The sequence below is a fragment of the Psittacula echo genome, assembly GCF_963264785.1.
Source record: "Psittacula echo genome assembly, contig: SCAFFOLD_116, whole genome shotgun sequence".
In the NCBI taxonomy this organism is placed as follows: Eukaryota; Metazoa; Chordata; class Aves; order Psittaciformes; family Psittacidae; genus Psittacula; species Psittacula echo.
Genome location: NW_027664254.1, coordinates 23077 through 45927, shown reverse-complemented (window position 1 = coordinate 45927; position 22851 = coordinate 23077). Strand labels below are relative to the sequence as shown.

The 22851-nt window shown below is 59.6% G+C and overlaps 2 protein-coding genes across 2 annotated transcripts; both read right to left on the bottom strand.

Annotated features, from left to right (window-relative positions):
* Positions 1-735: 735 nt before the first annotated feature.
* PRSS33 (serine protease 33) lies at positions 736-8649 on the bottom strand (the record flags this gene model as incomplete). Its single annotated transcript, XM_080639768.1, has 5 exons — positions 736-1023; positions 1655-1824; positions 3662-3939; positions 5502-5679; positions 8538-8649. The coding sequence occupies 5 exons, from the start codon at positions 8647-8649 to the stop codon at positions 736-738; spliced, it is 1026 nt and encodes a 341-aa protein (XP_080495894.1).
* Positions 8650-11533: 2884 nt separating this feature from the next.
* SPNS1 (SPNS lysolipid transporter 1, lysophospholipid) lies at positions 11534-20816 on the bottom strand (the record flags this gene model as incomplete). Its single annotated transcript, XM_080639767.1, is given in 12 exon segments — positions 11534-11560; positions 12411-12509; positions 12673-12738; positions 13310-13499; positions 14452-14619; positions 15813-15955; positions 16886-16952; positions 17372-17526; positions 18829-18936; positions 18938-18966; positions 19159-19224; positions 20606-20816. Coding segments are annotated over 12 exon segments (1329 nt in total).
* Positions 20817-22851: the final 2035 nt, after the last annotated feature.

Here is a 22851-nt window from a genome sequence, read left to right as displayed (position 1 = left end):
CATTGACCCCCATTTCCCATTTAAGGTCCCCATTGATCCATTTAAGGTCCCCATTGACCCCCATTTCCCATTTAAGGTCCCCATTGATCCATTTAAGGTCCCCATTGACCCCCATTGCCCATTTAAGGTCCCCATTGACCCATTTAAGGCTCCCATTGCCCCCCATTGCCCATTTAAGGTCCCCATTGACCCATTTAAGGTCCCCATTGACCCATTTAAGGCTCCCATTGCCCCCCATTGCCCATTTAAGGTCCCCATTGATCCATTTTAGGTCCCCATTGATCCCCATTTCCCATTTAAGGTCCCCATTGACCCATTTAAGGTCCCCATTGACCCATTTAAGGCTCCCATTGCCCCCCATTGCCCATTTAAGGTCCCCATTGACCCATTTAAGGTCCCCATTGACCCATTTAAGGCTCCCATTGCCCCCCATTGCCCATTTAAGGTCCCCATTGACCCATTTAAGGTCCCCATTGACCCATTTAAGGCTCCCATTGCCCCCCATTGCCCATTTAAGGTCCCCATTGATCCATTTTAGGTCCCCATTGATCCCCATTGCCCATTTAAGGTCCCCATTTCCCATTTAAGGTCCCCATTGCCCATTTAAGGCCCCCATTGCCCCCCATTGCCCATTTAAGGCCCCCATTGACCCCCATTTCCCATTTAAGGCCCCCATTGACCCATTTAAGGCCCCCATTGACCCATTTAAGGCCCCCATTGATCCCCATCGCCCCCTTAAGGCCCCCCCCTCGCCCCCCGCAGCCCATGGACCACGAGGAGGACGCCGATGAGGCCGGCGGCGCCGGGCCCGCCGCGGGCGCTCCCATTGCTGGCGGCGGCGGGGGGGGGGGGCGGCAGGAAGGTGGCGCCGGGGGCGCGGGGCCGGATCCATTGGGAGTAGGCGCTGACGCGGGTGTAGACCCCCGGGCGGTTGGGGATGGCGCAGCCCTCGCCCCAGCTCACGATCCCGGCCAGCACCCAGCGCCCGCCCGCCCGGCACACGAGGGGGCCGCCGGAGTCACCCTGCGGGGCGGAGCGGGCACAGGGACAACGGGCGCTATGGGGCGCTATGGGGCGCTATGGGGCGCTATGGGGCAGGGCCGTGGGGCAGGGCCGTGGGGCAGGGCCGTGGGGAAGGGCCGTGGGGCAGGGCCGTGGGGCAGCGCCGTAGGGCAGGGCCGTGGGGCAGGGCTGTGGGGCAGGGCTATGGGGCAGTGCTATGGGGCAAGGCTATGGGACACTATGGGGCAGTGTTATGGGGCAGCGCTATGGGGCGCTATGGGGCGGTGCTATGGGGCGGTCCTATGGGGCAGGGCTATGGGACGCTATGGGGCAGTGCTATGGGGCAGGGAGATGGGGCGCTATGGGGTGCCCTATGTGGCGCTATTCCATGTGCTACCGCATGGGGCGCTGTTCTATGGGGCGCTGTTCCATGTGCTACCGCATGGGGCGCTGTTCTATGTGGCGCTGTTCTATGTGGCGCTGTTCCATGTGCTACCGCATGGGGCGCTGTTCTATGTGGCGCTGTTCTATGGGGCGCTGTTCTATGTGGCGCTATTCCATGTGCTACCGCATGGGGCGCTGTTCTCTGGGGCGCTGTTCTCTGGGGCGCTGTTCTCTGCGGTGCCCTACGGGGCCCCCCGTCCCCCCGCACCTTGCAGGTGTCGCGGCGGCCCTCGGCGTAGCCCGCACACATCATGTCGGGGCGGATGCGGCGCGGCGGCAGCGCCCGGCCCATGTCGATGCCGTAGAGGCGCTCGCACGCGCCCTGCGCCAGCACCGGCACCTCCAGCTTCTGCAGCCGCCGCGGCGCCGGCAGGTCCTCTGCAACGGGGGACATGGGGCTGGGGGGGGCTAGGGGGCTATGGGGGGCTATGGGGCTATGGGGGGCTATGGGGGCGATGGGGGCTATGGGGCACCATTGGGGTCTATTAGGTGCCATTGGGTCTGGTTGCCCTCCATTGATCCCCATGGACTCCCACTGACCCCCATTGCCCCTCATTGATTCCCATTGACCCCATTGACCCCCATTGCCCCTCATTGCCCCCCATTCATCCCCATTGACCCCACTGCCCCCTATTCATCCCCATTGCCCCCATTGACCCCCATCACCCACCATTAACCCCCATTGACCTCCATTCATCCTCATTAAACCACATTGCCCCCCATTGATCCCAATTGCCCCCCATTGATCCCAATTGACTCCCATTGATTCCCATTGAGTCCAATTGATTCCCATTGACCCCATTGATCCCCATTGATCCCCATTGATACCCACTGATTCCCATTGATCCCCATTGACCCCCATTGAACCCCATTGACCACCATTGACCCCCACTGATTCCCGTTGTTGCCCATTGACCCCCATTGACACCCATTGACCCCCATTGACCCCATTTCCCCCATTCCTCCCATTGCCCCCATTCCCCCCATTGTCCCCATTGTCCCCATTGACCCCCATTGCCACCCATTGACCCCATTGATCCTCATTGACACCCATTTTCTCCATTGTCCCCAATGACGCCCATTGCCACCCAGTGACCCCAATGACCCGCACTGATCCCCATTGACACCCATTGACCCCATTGACCCTCATTGACCCCATTGACCCCATTGATCCCCATTGACCCCATTGACCCCCGTTGCCACCCATTGACCCCCATTGACCCACATTGATCCCCATTGACCCCATTGATCCCCATTGACCCCCATTGACCCCCATTGATTCCCATTGATCCCCATTGACCCCCATTGCCCCCATTGACCCCCATTGACCCCCATTGACCCCATTGCCCCCCATGGATCCCCATTGATCCCCATTGACCCCCATTGCCCCCATTGCCCCCCATTGCCCCCATTGCCCCCATTGACCCCATTGACCCCATTGACACCCATTGATCCCCATTGACCCCCATTGACCCCCATTTATCCCCATTGATCCCCATTAACACCCAATGCCCCCATTGACCCCCATTGCCCCCATTGACCCCCATTGCCCCCATTGACACCCATTGATCCCCATTGACCCCCATTGACCCCCATTGACGCCCATTGATCCCCATTGCCCCCATTGACCCCATTGACCCCATTGATCCCCATTGCCCCCATTGACCCCATTGATCCCCATTGACCCCCATTGACCCCCATTGATCCCCATTGACCCCCATTGATCCCCATTGATCCCCATTGACCCCCATTGACCCCATTGACCCCCATTGACCCCATTGACCCCCATTGATCCCCATTGATCCCCATTGACCCCATTGACCCCCATTGACCCCATTGACCCCCATTGATCCCCATTGACCCCATTGACCCCCATTGATCCCCATTGACCCCCATTGATCCCCATTGACCACCATTGACCCCCATTGATCCCCATTGACCACCATTGACCCCCATTGACCCCATTGATCCCCATTGATCCCCATTGACCCCATTGATCCCCATTGACCCCCATTGACCCCCATTGATCCCCATTGACCCCCATTGATCCCCATTGATCCCCATTGACCCCCATTGATCCCCATTGACCCCCATTGACGCCCATTGACCCCCATTGATCCCCATTGACCCCCATTGACCCCCATTGACCCCCATTGACCCCCATTGACCCGCATTCCCCCCATTACCCCCCATTGCCCCCCCCCTCCCCTCTCACCGCCCTCCCGGACGTCCCCCCATCCGGTGACGACGCAGCGGGAGCCGGGCCGCACGGCGGCGCCGGGCGCGGGCAGGCAGACGGGCAGCACGCGGGGGCCGAAGGGCACGGCCCGCGCCAGGCGCGCCAGGGCGATGTCGCCGCTCGTGGCCTCGCCGCGGTACCGCGGGTGCGGCAGCACCAGCGCCACCCCCACCACGAGGCCCGGCGCCGAGCCCGGCGACGGGGACAGCGACTGAGCCCCGAGCAGGACGGAGTAGAGGCGGGGGTCGAGGCTCCTGTGGGGGCAATGGGGGCAATGGGGGGAATGGGGGCAATGGGGGGAATGGGGGGAATGGGGGCAATGGGGGCAATGGGGGGAATGGGGGCAATGGGGGTCAATGGGGGGAATGGGGGCAATGGGGGGAATGGGGGCAATGGGGGCAATGGGGGAATGGGGGGAATGGGTGCAATGGGGGGAATGGGGGGCAATGGGGGGAATGGGGGGCAATGGGAGTCAATAGGGGAAGATCAATGGGGCTCAAAGGGGATCAGTGGGTGCCCATGGGGGTATCAGTAGGGCTGTATGGGGTATAAATGGGTACCTATGGTCCCTATGGGTCCCTATGGGTCTCTATGGGTCCCTATGGGTCTCTATGGGTCCCTATGGTCCCTATGGTCCCTATGGGTCTCTATGGGTCCCTATGGGTCCCTATGGGTCCCTATGGGTCTCTATGGGGTCTCTATGGGTCTCTATGGGTCCCTATGGGTCCCTATGGTCCCTATGGGTCTCTATGGGTCTCTATGGTCCCTATGGGTCCCTATGGGTCCCTATGGGTCTCTATGGGTCCCTATGGGTCCCTATGGGTCCCTATGGGTCCCTATGGTCCCTATTGGTCTCTATGGGTCCCTATGGTCCCTATGGGTCTCTATGGGTCCCTATGGGTCCCTATGGGTCCCTATCGGTCCCTATGGGTCTCTATGGGTCCCTATGGTCCCTATTGGTCTCTATGGGTCCCTATGGGGCTCTATGGGTCTCTATGGTCCCTATGGGTCTCTATGGGTCCCTATGGGTCTCTATGGGTCTCTATGGTCCCTATGGGTCCCTATGGGTCCCTATGGTCCCTATGGGTCTCTATGGGTCCCTATGGGTCCCTATGGGTCCCTATGGGTCCCTATGGTCCCTATGGGTCTCTATGGGTCCCTATGGTCCCTATGGGTCTGTATGGGTCCCTATGGTCCCTATGGGTCCCTATGGGTCCCTATGGGTCTCTATGGGTCTCTATGGTCCCTATGGGTCCCTATGGGTCCCTATGGTCCCTATGGGTCTCTATGGGTCCCTATGGGTCCCTATGGGTCTCTATGGGTCCCTATGGTCCCTATGGGTCCCTATGGTCCCTGTGGGTCTCTGTGGGTCCCTATGGGTCCCTATGGGTCCCTATGGGTCCCTATGGGTCCCTATGGTCTCTCTATGGGTCCCTATGGTCCCTATGGTCCCTATGGGTCCCTATGGGTCCCTATGGTCCCTATTGGTCTCTATGGGTCTGTATGGGTCCCTATGGTCCCTATGGGTCCCTATGGGTCCCTATGGGTCTCTATGGGTCTCTATGGTCCCTATGGGTCCCTATGGGTCCCTATGGTCCCTATGGGTCTCTATGGGTCCCTATGGGTCCCTATGGGTCTCTATGGGTCCCTATGGTCCCTATGGTCCCTATGGGTCCCTATGGGTCCCTATGGTCCCTATGGGTCCCTATGGGTCTCTATGGGTCCCTATGGGTCTCTATGGGTCCCTATGGTCCCTATGGTCCCTATGGGTCTCTATGGGTCCCTATGGTCCCTATGGTCCCTATGGGGCACTCACTCCTGGAAGCAATGCGCCGCCGTCAGCACCCACTCGGGGGCCACGAGGGAGGCGCCGCACACGTGACCCCCGCGGCGCAGCAGCGCCCCCGTCCAGGGCCACGCCCCCGGCGCCGCGTCCTCCCCGCCCACGTTGCGCACCACCGAGCCGCCAGGGGGCGCCAGAGGGCGGCCGCAGCCTGCGGGGACAGAGCGGTACATAGGGATACATAGGGATACATAGGGATACATAGGGATACATAGGGATACATAGGGATGGATAGGGATGGATAGGGATGGATAGGGATGGATAGGGATGGATGGGGATGGATAGGGATGGATAGGGATGGATGGGGATGGATAGGGATGGATAGGGATGGATGGGGATACATAGGGATACATAGGGATACATAGGGATACATAGGGATACATTGGGATGGATAGGGATGGATAGGGATGGATAGGGATGGATAGGGATGGATAGGGGTGGATAGGGGTGGATAGGGATACATACGGATACATAGGGATGGATAGGGATGGATAGGGATGGATAGGGATGGATAGGGATACATAGGGATACATAGGGATACATAGGGATACATAGGGATACATTGGGATGGATAGGGATGGATGGGGATGGATAGGGATGGATAGGGGTGGATAGGGATGGATAGGGATGGATAGGGATGGATAGGGATGGATGGGGATGGATGGGGATGGATAGGGATGGATAGGGATACATAGGGATGGATAGGGATGGATAGGGATACATAGGGATACATAGGGATACATAGGGATGGATAGGGATGGATAGGGATGGATAGGGATGGATAGGGATACATAGGGATGGATAGAGATGGATAGGGATGGATAGGGATGGATAGGGATGGATGGGGATGGATAGGGATGGATAGGGATGGATGGGGATGGATAGGGATGGATAGGGATGGATGGGGATGGATAGGGATGGATAGGGATACATAGGGATACATAGGGATACATAGGGATACATAGGGATACATTGGGATGGATAGGGATGGATGGGGATGGATAGGGATGGATAGGGATGGATAGGGATGGATAGGGATGGATAGGGATGGATAGGGATGGATAGGGATGGATAGGGATGGATAGGGATACATAGGGATGGATAGGGATGGATAGGGATACATAGGGATACATAGGGATACATAGGGATGGATAGGGATGGATAGGGATGGATAGGGATGGATAGGGATACATAGGGATGGATAGAGATGGATAGGGATGGATAGGGATGGATAGGGATGGATGGGGATGGATAGGGATGGATAGGGATGGATGGGGATGGATAGGGATGGATAGGGATGGATGGGGATGGATAGGGATGGATGGGGATGGATAGGGATGGATAGGGATGGATGGGGATGGATAGGGATACATAGGGATGGATAGGGATGGATAGGGATGGATGGGGATGGATAGGGATGGATGGGGATGGATAGGGATGGATAGGGATGGATGGGGATGGATAGGGATGGATAGGGATGGATGGGGATGGATAGGGATCGATAGGGATACATAGGGATGGATAGGGATGGATAGGGATGGATAGGGATGGATGGGGATGGATAGGGATGGATAGGGATGGATGGGGATGGATAGGGATGGATAGGGATGGATAGGGATGGATGGGGATGGATAGGGATGGATAGGGATGGATAGGGATGGATAGGGATGGATGGGGATGGATAGGGATACATAGGGATGGATAGGGATGGATGGGGATGGATGGGGATGGATGGGGATGGATAGGGATGGATAGGGATGGATGGGGATGGATAGGGATGGATGGGGATGGATAGGGATGGATAGGGATGGATGGGGATGGATAGGGATACATAGGGATGGATAGGGATGGATAGGGATGGATAGGGATGGATGGGGATGGATAGGGATGGATAGGGATGGATGGGGATGGATAGGGATACATAGGGATGGATAGGGATGGATAGGGATGGATGGGGATGGATAGGGATGGATGGGGATGGATAGGGATGGATAGGGATGGATGGGGATGGATAGGGATGGATAGGGATGGATGGGGATGGATAGGGATCGATAGGGATACATAGGGATGGATAGGGATGGATAGGGATGGATAGGGATGGATGGGGATGGATAGGGATGGATAGGGATGGATGGGGATGGATAGGGATGGATAGGGATGGATAGGGATGGATGGGGATGGATAGGGATGGATAGGGATGGATAGGGATGGATAGGGATGGATGGGGATGGATAGGGATACATAGGGATGGATAGGGATGGATGGGGATGGATGGGGATGGATGGGGATGGATAGGGATGGATAGGGATGGATGGGGATGGATAGGGATGGATAGGGATGGATGGGGATGGATAGGGATACATAGGGATGGATAGGGATGGATGGGGATGGATGGGGATGGATGGGGATGGATGGGGATTCATATGGATACTGGTTATGGGATATGGGGCGGTTCTCACCGAGTTCCTCCCAGTTCACTGTTGGGGGGCACAAACGGGGCCGTCACTTGACCCATAGATCCCCCCTGAATGGTCTCATCCCCCCCATGGGCCCCCATTGCCCCATAGAGCCCCATTGCCCCCCATTGCCCCATAGAGCCCCATAGACCCCCATAGACTCCGTTGCCCCATAGCCCCCCATAGGCCCCGCATTGTCCCATAAAGCCCTATAGCCCCATAGACCCCCATTGCCCCCCATTGCCCCATAGACCCTCATTGCCCCCCATTGCCCCATAGACCCCCATAGCCCCATTGCCCCCTATAGCCCCCCATTGTCCCATAAAGCCCTATAGCCCCATAGGCCCCCATTGCCCCCCATTGCCCCCCATTGCCCCATAGACCCCCATTGCCCCCCATTGCCCCATAGACCCCCATTGGCCCCCATTGCCCCATAGACCCCCATTGCCCCCCATTGCCCCATAGACCCCCATTGCCCCCATTGCCCCATAGACCCCCATTGCCCCCCATTGCCCCATAGACCCCCATAGCCCCATTGCCCCCCCGCTCCCACCTGAGTACCCCCCGCCGTGGGTCCGGTCGCAGCCGTGGCTCCGGTGTGGGGCGAGCAGGAGCAGGAGCAGCAGCAGCGGGAGCGGGGGGCGGGAGGCGCTGGGGGGCGCCATGGCCGCGGCTCTGCCCCACAACTTGGGCGCCTCTGCCCCACAGGCGGCCCCTGCCCCACAGGCGCCGGCTCTGACCCCGGCTCCGGCCCCACGGCGCGGTGGGGCGGGGCGGGAGCGGCCCGACGGGTTCTCCCACGCGCTGTGGGGCGGGATGTGGGGCAGGAGGGAGGCGGGGGAGGGGGTGTGGGGCGGGGGTGGGGCAGGTTATGGGGCTGGTGATGGAGCAGGTTATGGGGCTGGGTATGGGGCTGGGGCTGGGGCAGGTTATGGGGCAGGTTATGGGGCAGGTTATGGGGCTGGGTATGGGGCTGGGGCTGGGGCAGGTTATGGGGCAGGTTATGGGGCAGGTTATGGGGCTGGGTATGGGGCTGGTTATGGGGCTGGGTATGGGGCTGGGTATGGGGCTGGGTATGGGGCTTGTTATGGGGCAGGTTATGGGGCTGGTTATGGGGCTGGGTATGGGGCAGGTTATGGGGCTGGTGATGGGGCAGGTTATGGGGCAGGTTATGGGGCTGGTTATGGGGAAGGTTATGGGCTGGGTATGGGGCTGGGGCTGGGGCAGGTTATGGGGCAGGTTATGGGGCTGGGTATGGGGCGGGTTATGGGGCTGGGTATGGGGCTGGTTATGGGGCAGGTTATGGGGCTGGTTATGGGGCAGGTTATGGGGCGGGTTATGGGGCTGGGTATGGGGCAGGTATGGGGGTTGTGGGGCAGGCAATGGGGTGTGGGCAGATGTGGGGCAGGGGGACACACTGGAGCCGGAGGCAGCATTTGGGGTGTCCAAACAGGTTTATTGGGGGCTGCAGTGCTTGTGCCCCATAGATGTGGGTCTGGGCCCCACAGGTGTGGGTCTGGGCCCCATAGATGTGGGTCAGGGTCCTTTGCTGTGGGTCAGTGATCCCATAGATGTGGGTCAGGATCCTCCATGGTGGGTCCAGGACCCCCATGCTGAGTCCGGGACCTGCCGATGTGGGTCTGGGCCCCATAGATGTGGGTCAGGATCCTCCACTGGGGCTCAATGACCCCTTTATGTGGGTCAGAGCCCCATAGATGTGGGTCGGGATCCTCCACGGGGGGTCAGTGAATGGCCCTCTGATGGGGGTCTGTGGCCCCCAGATGTGGGTCTGGGCCCCATAGCTGTGGGTCAGGAGAGCACATGGGCCACGGGCACCTTGGTGGGGCGCCCCCCCTGCGGCACCACGAGGTCATCGGGGTCCTCGAGGTCCTCGTCGTCGGGGTCGAGACCTATGGGGGGGGACAATGGGGTCTCTATGGGTCTCTATGGGGTCTCTATGGGGTCCCTATGGGGTCTCTATGGGGTCTCTATGGGTCTCTATGGGGTCTCTATGGGTCTCTATGGGTCTCTATGGGGTCTCTATGGGTCCCTATGGGTCTCTATGGGTCTCTATGGGTCTCTATGGGTCTCTATGGGGTCTCTATGGGTCTCTATGGGTCTCTATGGGGTCTCTATGGGTCCCTATGGGGTCTCTATGGGGTCTCTATGGGTCTCTATGGGGTCTCTATGGGTCTCTATGGGTCTCTATGGGGTCTCTATGGGGTCTCTATGGGTCCCTATGGGGTCTCTATGGGGTCCCTATGGGTCTCTATGGGTCTCTATGGGTCCCTATGGGGTCTCTATGGGTCCCTATGGGGTCTCTATGGGGTCCCTATGGGTCTCTATGGGTCTCTATGGGTCTCTATGGGGTCTCTATGGGTCTCTATGGGTCTCTATGGGGTCTCTATGGGTCTCTATGGGTCTCTATGGGGTCCCTATGGGTCTCTATGGGTCTCTATGGGTCCCTATGGGGTCTCTATGGGGTCTCTATGGGTCTCTATGGGGTCCCTATGGGGTCCCTATGGGTCCCTATGGGTCTCTATGGGTCTCTATGGGTCCCTATGGGGTCTCTATGGGTCCCTATGGGGTCTCTATGGGGTCCCTATGGGTCTCTATGGGTCTCTATGGGTCTCTATGGGGTCTCTATGGGTCTCTATGGGTCTCTATGGGGTCTCTATGGGTCTCTATGGGTCTCTATGGGGTCCCTATGGGTCTCTATGGGTCTCTATGGGTCCCTATGGGGTCTCTATGGGGTCCCTATGGGTCTCTATGGGGTCCCTATGGGGTCCCTATGGGTCTCTATGGGTCTCTATGGGGTCTCTATGGGTCTCTATGGGGTCTCTATGGGGTCTCTATGGGTCTCTATGGGTCTCTATGGGGTCTCTATGGGGTCTCTATGGGGTCTCTATGGGTCTCTATGGGGTCTCTAGGGGTCTCTATGGGTCTCTATGGGTCTCTATGTGGTCTCTATGGGTCCCTATGGGGTCTCTATGGGGTCTCTATGGGGTCTCTATGGGTCTCTATGGGGTCTCTATGGGTCTCTATGGGTCTCTATGGGGTCTCTATGGGGTCTCTATGGGGTCTCTATGGGTCTCTATGGGGTCTCTATGGGTCTCTATGGGTCTCTATGTGGTCTCTATGGGTCCCTATGGGGTCTCTATGGGGTCTCTATGGGTCTCTATGGGGTCTCTATGGGTCTCTATGGGTCTCTATGGGGTCTCTATGGGTCCCTATGGGGTCTCTATGGGGTCTCTATGGGTCTCTATGGGGTCTCTATGGGTCTCTATGGGGTCTCTATGGGTCCCTCTGGGTCCCTCTGGGGCTCCCGCGGGGCCGCTCACCCCGCGCCAGGAGCCGGGCGCGCCGGCGGTCACGTGGGAAGGCGGAGGCGGAGCCCAGGAAGGCCCCGCCCCCGAGCGCGGCCACGAAGGGGCAGAGCAGCAGCGCCAGCCCCAGCGCGCGCGCGGCCGCCAGCGAGGAGGGGGCGGGGCCGGCGGCGGAGCGCAGCCAATCGCTGAGCTGCGGGCGGGGGAAAGAGGCGGGGCGGGGTCAGCGCCCGGGCCCATTCATGTCCTTCTGGGGGCCGCTGATCCCCATTGACTCCCATTGATCCCCATTGACTCCCATTGACGCCCATTGATCCCCATTGACTCCCATTGATCCCCATTGAGTGCCACTGATCCCCATTGACTCCCATTGATGCCCATTGATCCCCATTGAGTGCCATTGATTCCCATTGACTCCCACTGATCCCCATTGACTCCCATTGATCCCCATTGATCCCCATTGACACCCATTGATCCCCACAGACTCCCATTGATCCCCATTGATGCCCATTGACTCCCACTGATCCCCATTGATGCCCATTGACACCCATTGATCCCCATTGACATCCATTGATCCCCATTGATGCCCATTGACTCCCATTGACACCCATTGATGCCCATTGACTCCCACTGATCCCCATTGATGCCCATTGACACCCATTGACTCCCATTGACACCCATTGATGCCCATTGACTCCCACTGATCCCCATTGATGCTCATTGACACCTATTGATTCCCATTGATGCCCATTGATCCCCATTGACTCCCATTGATCCCCACAGACTCCCATTGATCCCCACAGACTCCCATTGATCCCCATTGATGCCCATTGACACCCATTGACACCCACTGATTCCCATTGATCCCCATTGATGCCCATTGACTCCCACTGATGCCCATTGACTCCCATTGATCCCCATTGATTCCCATTGATCCCCATTGATTCCCACTGATCCCCACTGACTCCTGTAGCTCAACCACAGCCCCCCATAGACCCCCACTGACACCCATACACCCACATATACACCCCATGCACACCCCATAGACGACCCATAGCCCCCCATAGCGCCCCATAGAGCCCCATAGCCCCGTGTCTGACCGCCCCCACGAGCACGGGGCTCCCGGCGTCCCCCAGCAGGTGGGAGGTGATGATCTGCAGCGCCTCGGCCGTGGAGCGACGCGTGGGCACCACCACGTGCTGGGGCGGGGGGGGGGGAAGGTCACGTGATCACACACATGGACACACACCCCCCCCCCCCATTACCATACACATGCACCTGCCCATGGGGGAGATGGGGGGATAGGGGGGATCTATAGGGATCTATGGGGGGGGTCGTGGGGGGTTATGGGGCAGGACCCACCATGAGGATCTCGGCCACGATGGCCCAGTTGAGGCTGAGCAGCGACTCCCCCAGGAAGATGAAGATCTGTGGGGAGAGACCCATAGAGACCCCATAGAAACCCACAGAGACCCCATAGAAACCCACAGAAACTCATAGAGACCCCATAGAGACCCATAGAGACCCCATAGAAACCCATAGAGACCCATAGAGACCCCATAGAGACCCCATAGAAACCCATAGAGGCCCCATAGAAACTCATAGAGACCCCATAGAAACCCATAGAGACCCCATAGAAATCCATAGAGACCCATAGAGACCCCATAGAAACCCATAGAGACCCCATAGAAACCCATAGAGGCCCCATAGAAACTCATAGAGACCCCATAGAAACCCATAGAGACCCATAGAGCCCCATAGAGACCCCATAGGAACCCACAGAGGCCCATAGAGACCCCATAGAGCCCCCAGAGAGCCCCATAGAGACCACATAGAAACCCACAGAGACCCCATAGATACCCCACAGCCCCCCCCCGACACCACAAATCCCCCCCTAGACAACATACATACCCCCACAGAACCCCAAAGCCACCCCATTGACACCCATAGCCCCCCATAGCCACCTCATAGAACCCCATAGAGCCCCATAGGCACTCACATAGGCCGCCGTGGGGCTGGGCCGGGCGGCCATGATGGCGAGCAGCAGGCAGGGGGCAGCCCCCAGCAGCCCCATAGCGCAGAGCAGGGGCTCGGCCCGGGGGCAATGGGGGCTCCAGCGGCGGGAAAGCTCCGCCCCCAGCCCCACCCCCAGCACCCCCGAGGCCACCGTCAGCGCCCCGAAGAGCATGCTGGGAAGTGGGGAGATGGGGGTCAATGGGGGCTATGGGGGTAAGGGAGGTGGCGATGGGGTCACGTGGGGTCAAAGGGTATCAATGGGTATCAATGGATATCAACGGGGACCAATGAGGTCAATGGGGATCAATGGGTACCAAGGGGTATCAATGGGGATCAGTGGTATCAATGGGGATCAATGGGATCATTGGGTACCAATGGGTATCAATGGGGTCAATGGGTATCAATGGGAATCAATGGGTATCAATACATATCAGTGGGTATTAATGGGGTCAATGGGGATCAATGGATATCAGTGGATATCAATGGGGATCAATGGGGATCAATGGATATCAATGAGGATCAATGGGTATCAATGGGGAACAATGGATATCAATGGGGATCAATGGGTATCAATGGTATCAATGGGGTCAATGGGGTCAGTAGCTATCAATGGGGATCAATGGATATCAATGGCATCAATGGGGATCAATGGGATCAACGGGGATCAATGGTATCAATGGCTATCAATGGGGATCAATGGGGATCAATGGTATCAATGGCTATCAATGGGGATGAATGAGATCAATGGGATCAATGGGTATCAATGGCTATCAATGGGGTCAATGGGGTCAATGGGAATCAATGGCTATCAATGGGGTCAATGGGTATCAATGGGGTCAATGGGTATCAATGGGGATTAATGGTATCAATGGGGATCAATGGGGTCAATGGGGATCAATGGTATCAATAGGGTCAATGGGTATCAATGGGGTCAATGGGTACCAATGGGGATCAATGGTATCAATGGGGTCAATGGGTACCAATGGGGATCAATGGTATCAATGGGGTCAATGGGTATCAATGGGTATCAATGGGGTCAATGGGGTCAATGGGGATCAATGGGGTCAATGGTATCAATGGTATCAATGGGCTCAATGGGTACCAAGGGGGATCCGTGCCCCGTACCCCGCCTCCCACCTCTCGTTGCTCTCGCAGCGCTGCCCGCGGGGACACGGCTCCCCCCTGCCCGTCGCTTCCCGGCACCGCACCAGGAACGCCGGGGCCCAGAGCGCCAGCGCCCCGGTCACGAAGGCCACGGCGGTGAACCCCAACGTGGAGAGCACCAGGCTGCGGCTGGGGGGGGACACGGCACCCACAGCATCCTATGGTACCCTATGGCACCCCTATGGCATCCCATAACATCCTATGGCACCCTATGGTACCCCTATGGCATCCCATAGCATCCTATGGCACCCTATGGTACCCCTATGGCATCCCACAGCATCCTATGGCACCCTATGGCACCCCTATGGCATCCCACAGCATCCTATGGCACCCTATCGCACCCCTACGGCATCCCATAGCATCCTATGGCACCCTATGGCACCCCTATGGCATCCCACAGCATCCTATGACACCCTATGGTACCCCTATGGCATCCCATAGCATCCTATGGTACCTTATGGCACCCCTATGGCATCCCACAGCATCCTATGGCACCCTATGGCACCCCTATGGCATCCCACGGCACCCCTATGGCATCCCACAGCATCCTATGGCACCCTATGGCACCCCTATGGCATCCCATAGCATCCTATGGCACCCTATGGTACCCCTATGGCATCCCACAGCATCCTATGGTACCCTATGGTATCCCAATGGTACCTAATGGTATCCTATCGTACCCAAACGGCCACCTATGGCACCCTATGGTACCCTATGGGACCCCTTTGGCACCCTAGAGCATCCTTTGGGACCTCTATGGTATCCTATGGGACCCCTATGGCACCCTAGGGCATCCTATGGTACCCTATTATATTCCAATGGTACCCAATGGCACCCTATGGTACTCCAGTGGCATCCTATGGCACCCCTATGGTCCCCCAATGGCATCCTATAGTACCTATGGCACCCATAGACCCCCCGCAGTCACCCACAGACACACATACAACACCCATTGCCCCCCATTACCCCCATTGCCCCCCATGTCCCCATTGCCCCCCATTACCCCCATTGCCCCCCATGTCCCCATTGCCCCCCATTACCCCCATTGCCCCCCATGTCCCCATTGCCCCCCATTACCCCCATTGCCCCCCATGTCCCCATTGCCCCCCATTACCCCCATTGCCCCCCATGTCCCCATTGCCCCCCATTACCCCCATTGCCCCCCATGTCCCCATTGCCCCCCATTACCCCCATTGCCCCCCACTGACCCCATCGCCCCCATTACCCCCATTGCCCCCCATCACCCCCATTACTCCCCATGACCCCATTGCCCCCCATCACCCCCACTGCCCCCCATGTCCCCATTGCCCCCCTGCAGTCACTTGGTGAGCAGGTCCCTGAGGTCGCTGCCCCACGCGCTGTGGGTCAGGGGGGTGCCGGGGGGGGTCTCGGTGCCCCCCCGGGGGGGGTCTGTCACCAGGGTCACCAACAGCGCCAGCGCCACCAGCCCCAGCACGGGGGTCACCTGGCAATGGGGCAATGGGGTCAATGGGGAGCAACGGGGATCAATGGGCATCAATGGATGTGAATGGGGGTCAATGAGATCAATGGGTATCAATGGACATGAATGGGATCAATGGGCATCAATGGGCATCAATGGGTATCAATGGGATCAATGGGGGTCAATGAGATCAACGGGTATCAAGGGACGTGAATGGGATCAATGGGTATGAATGGGATCAATGGGGTCAATAGGGTCAATGAGCATCAATGGGTATGAATGGGATCAATGGGCATCAATGGGTATCAATGGGATCAATGGGGGTCAATGAGATCAATGGGTATCAATGGACATGAATGGGATCAATGGGCATCAATGGGTATGAATGGGGGTCAATGAGATCAATGGGTATCAAGGGACGTGAATGGGATCAATGGGTGTCAATGGGAATGAATGGGATCAATGGGGTCAATGGGGTCAATGGGCATCAATGGACGTGAATGGGATCAATGGGCATCAATGGGTATGAATAGGGTCAATGGGCATCAATGGGCATCAAGGGGTATCAATGGGATCAATGGGGGTCAATGAGATCAATGGGTATCAAGGGATGTGAATGGGATCAATGGGTGTCAATAGGGTCAATGGGGATCAATGGACGTGAATGGGATCAATGGGCATCAATGGGTATGAATAGGGTCAATGGGCATCAATGGGCATCAATGGGATCAACGGGATCAATGGGGGTCAATGGGGATCAATGGGGATCAATGGGTGTCAATGGGCGTCAATGGGTATGAATAGGGTCAATGGGCATCAATGGGCATCAATGGGATCAACGGGATCAATGGGGGTCAATGGGGATCAATGGGGATCAATGGGTGTCAATGGGCGTCAATGGGAATCAATGGGGATCAATGAGGGTCAATGGGGGTCACGGGGGGGGGGTCTCACCCGCAGGGCCCAGCGCCAATCGGTCGCCACCTCCTTGACCTTTGCCCCCGTGATGTAACCCAGGCCACTGGGGGGGGATGTGGGGTCACACACCCCATAGAGCCCCATAGACCCCCATAGCCCCCCATAGCCCCCCATAGAACCCCATAGCCCCCCACAGACCCCCATAGCCCCCCCATAGACCCCCCATAGCCCCCCCATAGCCCCCCACAGCCCCCCATAGCCCCCCCATAGCCCCCCCATAGCCCCCCATAGCCCCCCCATAGACCCCCCATAGCCCCCCATAGCCCCCCCATAGACCCCCATAGCCCCCCACAGACCCCCATAGCCCCCCCATAGACCCCCATAGCCCCCCATAGACCCCCATAGACCCCCCATAGACCCCCATAGCCCCCCATAGACCCCCCATAGACCCCCCATAGACCCCCATAGACCCCCCATAAACCCCCATAGCCCCCCCATAGCCCCCCCCCAGCCCCCCGTTACCTGCCCAGGGGCACAGCCAGGTAGAACCCCCCCAGGGCGGCGGCTGCGGGGGGGCCCGGGGGGCTCAGATCCGCCACCAGCGTCGGGGCCACCGTGGAGAACGCGGCTTCGCCCACCCCCACCAGCGCCCGCGCCAGGAGCAGCGCCCAGAACCCCTGCACCAATTGGGGGGCTATGGGGCTATGGGGGCTATGGGGGGCTATGGGGGTATGGGGGGCTATGGGGGTATGGGGGGCTATGGGGGCTATGGGGGTTTTGGGGGTAATGGGGGCTATGGGGGTAATGGGGGTAATGGGGCTATGGGGGGCTATGGGGGTATGGGGGGGCTATGGGGGCTATGGGGCTATGGGGGGCAATGGGGCTATGGGGGCTATGGGGCTATGGGGGGCTATGGGGGTTGGGGCTATGGGGGTATGGGGGGCTATGGGGGCTATGGGGCTATGGGGGCTATGGGGGTAATGGGGGCTATGGGGGTAATGGGGGGCTATGGGGGGCTATGGGGGGGGCTATGGGGGTATGGGGGCTATGGGGGTATGGGGGGCTATGGGGGTATGGGGGCTATGGGGGTATGGGGGGCTATGGGGGCTATGGGGCTATGGGGGCTATGGGGCTATGGGGGCTATGGGGGTATGGGGGCTATGGGGGTATGGGGGCTATGGGGGCTATGGGGCTATGGGGGGCAATGGGGCTATGGGGGCTATGGGGCTAATGGGGGGCTATGGGGGTATGGGGGCTATGGGGGTATGGGGGGCTATGGGGGCTATGGGGCTATGGGGGGCTATGGGGGTAATGGGGGGGGCTATGGGGGTAATGGGGGCTATGGGGGCTATGGGGGGCTATGGGGGGCTATGGGGGGTATGGGGGGCTATGGGGGTTATGGGCTATGGGGGCTATGGGGGCTATGGGGCTATGGGGGGCTATGGGGTTAATGGGGGTAATGGGGGCTATGGGGGCTATGGGGGGCTATGGGGGAGCTATGGGGGGCTATGGGGGGTATGGGGGGCTATGGGGTAATGGGGGCTATGGGGCTATGGGGGTAATGGGGGCTATGGAGGCTATGGGGGCTATGGGGGCAATGGGGGCCTATGGGTGTCGATGGACATCAATGGGGTCTATGGGATCAGTGGCGACCAATGGGGATCAATGGGATCAATGGAGATCAAATGGGGACCCATGGGTATCAATGGGATCAATGGGGTTCAATGGGGATCAATGGGGATCAATGGGGATCAATGGGGTCAAAGTGAGACAATGGGGTCTATGGGGGCTCTATGGAGCAGAGGGATAAGGGGGATGCCCTTCGGCACCCATGGGGCACCCCACAGCACCCATGGGTGCCCCACAGCCACCCCCTTACCAGCCCCGACCATCCCCCATACCCCCCATTACACCCCATAGACCCCATAGAGCCCCATAGGACCCCGCATAGCGCCCCATAGCGCCCCATAGCTCCTCACCTGGGGGGGCACGAAGCTCCCGGCCATGGTCGCAGCCGCCCATAGGGCAAGGCCGAGGCTCAGGAGCCGCTTCCGGCTCCTGCGATCCCCCCAATAGCCACAGAGGGGGCGCCAGCACCATGTAACTGCCAATGAACACTGTGGGGCAGCCCCCTAAGTGTGGGGCAGCCCCTAGGTGTGGGGCGGCCCCAGAGCTGTGACTCATACGCCGACGTATGGGGCGGCCCCACAGCTGTGGCTCAGCCCCCTATGTATGGGGCGGCCCCACGGCTATGGGGCAGCCCCACGGCTATGGGGCAGCCCCACACGTGTGGGGCAGGGGGGGCGCACCTGACTGCAGGAGCCCAGAGCTGCTGTCGCCGATGCTGAAGAAATCCTCGACGTCGGGGAGGACCCCTGGGGGGGGAGGATGTGGGGCTGCCCCATAGAGCCCATAGGGACCCATAACATCCATGGAGACCCATAGGGACCCACAGCACCCATAGGAACCCATAGAAACCCATAACACCCCTAGGGACCCATAGGGACCCACAGCACCCATAGGAACCCATAGAAACCCATAACACCCATAGGAACTCATAACATCTATAGGACCCATAGCACCCATAGACACCACAACATCTATAGAGATGCAGAGGGACCCATAGCACCCGCAGGGACCCATAGCACCCATAGGGACGCCTAGGTGCCCATAGCACCCACAGGCACCCATAGCACCCATAGGGACACATAGAGACCTATAGCACCCATATGCACCCATAAGGACCCATAGCACCCATAGGTACACATAGAGTTCCATATCACACATAGAGACCCATAGCACCCATAGGGACCCATAGCACTGATAGGAACCCATAGCACCCATAGCGACGCCTAGGGACCCATAGCACCCACAGGTACCCATAGCACTGATAGGAACCCATAGCACCCATAGCGACGCCTAGGGACCCATAGCACCCACAGGTACCCATAGCACCGAAAGGGACCCATAGCATCCATAGGGATGCATAGGGACCCATAGCACCCATTAGGGACCCATAGCACCCATAGGGACCCATAGCACCCACAGGTACCCATAGCACCGAAAGGGACCCATAGCATCCATAGGGACGCATAGCGACCCATAGCACCCATAGGGACCCATAGCACCCACAGGTACCCATTAGCACTGAAAGGGACACATAGCATCCATAGGGACGCATAGGGACCCATAGCACCCATAGGGACCCATAGCACCCACAGGTACCCATAGCACCGAAAGGGACCCATAGCATCCCTAGGGACGCATAGCGACCCATAGCACCCATAGCAACCCATAGCACCCATAGGGACCCATAGCACCCATAGGGACCCATAGCATCCATAGGCACCCATAGGTAGCCATAGCACCCATATGGACACAGAGTGACCCACAGCCACCCTATGACACCCCATTGCGCCCCATAGAGCGCCCCCCATCGCGCCCCATAGAGCCCCCTCCATTGCGCCCCATAGAGCCCCCCCCATCCCACCCCATAGAGCCCCCCCCATTGCGCCCCCCATAGAGCGCTCCCCATCGCGCCCCATAGAGCGCCCCCCATCGCGCCCCATAGAGCCCCCCCCATCCCGCCCCATAGAGCCCCCCATCCCGCCCCATAGAGCCCCCCCCATCGCGCCCCATAGAGCCCCCCCCATCCCGCCCCATAGAGCGCCCCCCATCCCGCCCCATAGAGCCCCCCCCATCGCGCCCCATAGAGCGCCCCCCCATCCCGCCCCATAGAGCCCCCCCCCCAGGTACCGGCCACCGTGAAGCGGTCCATGTAGTTGAGCAGGTTGATGTAGCAGAGGATGGCGATGCTCAGGCGGGCGCCGGGGGGCGCCGTGGGGCAGGAGCCGCCGCTATGGGGCGCCGTGGGGCAGGAGGGGCCGCTATGGGGCGCCGTGGGGCAGGGCGGGCTCCCCCCATCGCTGGTGTCATCGGCGCGAAGCAGCTCCGGCCCCGACGCCATGGGGCAGCCCTGGGGGGGGGGGGGGGGGGGGGGGGCAAAAGGGGGGGGTTATGGGGCTGCCCCATAGACAGCGGCCCCATAGACCCCCATAGACCCCCCATAGACCACCCATAGCCCCCCATAGAACCCCATAGACCCCCATAGAACCCCATAGACCCCCCATAGACCACCCATAGCCCCCCATAGCCCCCCATAGACCCCCATAGCCCCCCATAGACCCTCATAGCCCCCCATAGCCCCCATAGATCCCCCATAGACCCCCATAGCCCCCCATAGACCCCCATAGACCCCCATAGACCCCCATAGCCCCCCATAGCCCCATAGCCCCCCCATAGCCCCCCCATAGACCCTCATAGACCCCCATAGACCACCCATAGCCCCCAATAGAACCCCATAGATCCCCCATAGCCCCCCATAGACCACCCATAGCCCCCATAGAACCCCATAGACCCCCATAGCCCCCCATAGGAACCCCATAGCCCCCCATAGAACCCCATAGACCCCCCATAGACCCCCATAGCCCCCCATAGCCCCCCATAGACCCCCCATAGACCCCCATAGCCCCCCATAGACCCCCCATAGACCCCCATAGCCCCCCATAGCCCCCCCATAGACCCTCATAGCCCCCCATAGATCCCCCATAGACCCCCATAGCCCCCCATAGACCCCCCATAGACCCCCATAGACCCCCCATAGCCCCCCCATAGCCCCCATAGCCCCCCATAGACCCCCCATAGACCCCCATAGCCCCCATAGCCCCCCATAGACACCCATAGATCCCCATAGCCCCCCATAGCCCCCCATAGATCCCCCATAGACCCCCATAGACCCCCATAGCCCCCCATAGACCCCCATAGCCCCCCATAGATCCCCATAGACCCCCATAGCCCCCCATAGATCCCCCATAGACCCCCATAGACACCCATAGCCCCCCATAGCCCCCCATAGCCCCCCATAGATCCCCCATAGACCCCCCATAGACCCCCATAGCCCCCCATAGACCCCCATAGACACCCATAGCCCCCCATAGACCCCCCATAGACCCCCATAGACCCCCATAGCCCCCCCATAGACCCTCATAGCCCCCCATAGCCCCCCCATAGCCCCCCATAGACCCCCCATAGCCCCCCATAGCCCCCCATAGACACCCATAGATCCCCCATAGCCCCCCATAGCCCCCCATAGATCCCCCATAGACCCCCATAGATCCCCATAGACCCCCATAGACCCCCATAGACCCCCCATAGACCCCCATAGACCCCCATAGACCCCCATAGCCCCCCATAGATCCCCCATAGCCCCCCATAGACCCTCATAGCCCCCCATAGCCCCCCATAGACCCCCCATAGCCCCCCATAGACCCCCCATAGACCCCCATAGACCCCCATAGCCCCCCCATAGCCCCCCATAGCCCCCCATAGACCCCCCATAGCCCCCCATAGACCCCCCATAGACCCCCATAGCCCCCCATAGACCCCCATAGACCCCCATAGACCCCCATAGACCCCCATAGCCCCCCATAGCCCCCTCCGATCACGTGATCACCCCTTTTCCACCCCCCCGTTACCCGCCCGCGAGTCGCTGCCGCCGCGGCGTCACGTGATCACGCTCACGTGACCGCACCCCCTCCGTCTCATGGCCCCTCCCCTTCCGGCCCTGGAAAGGAACCAATCCGGAAGCGCCTTGTGGAGGGGAACGCGCGGCTCAAGCGTGACGTCGCCGGTGACGTCACCCCGGGGGGCCTCCCCGCGTCGTGACGTCACACCAAGGGGTCACCCGGCGGGCGCTGTGACGTCATCGCGCCGTGTCCGCGTCGTGTGCGCCCCCCCCCCCCCCCGGGTTGCTTGCACCCCATTGGCTGGGTTTGGCCCCGCCCCCTCGGCGCTGATTGGTTGGGGGGCGCTGGGAGTGGCGCCAAGAGACACAATGGGATCAATGGGATCCACACTGGGATCAATGGGACCCATACTGGGATCAATGGGATCCACACTGGGATCAATGGGACCCATACTGGGATCAATGGGATCCATAGTGG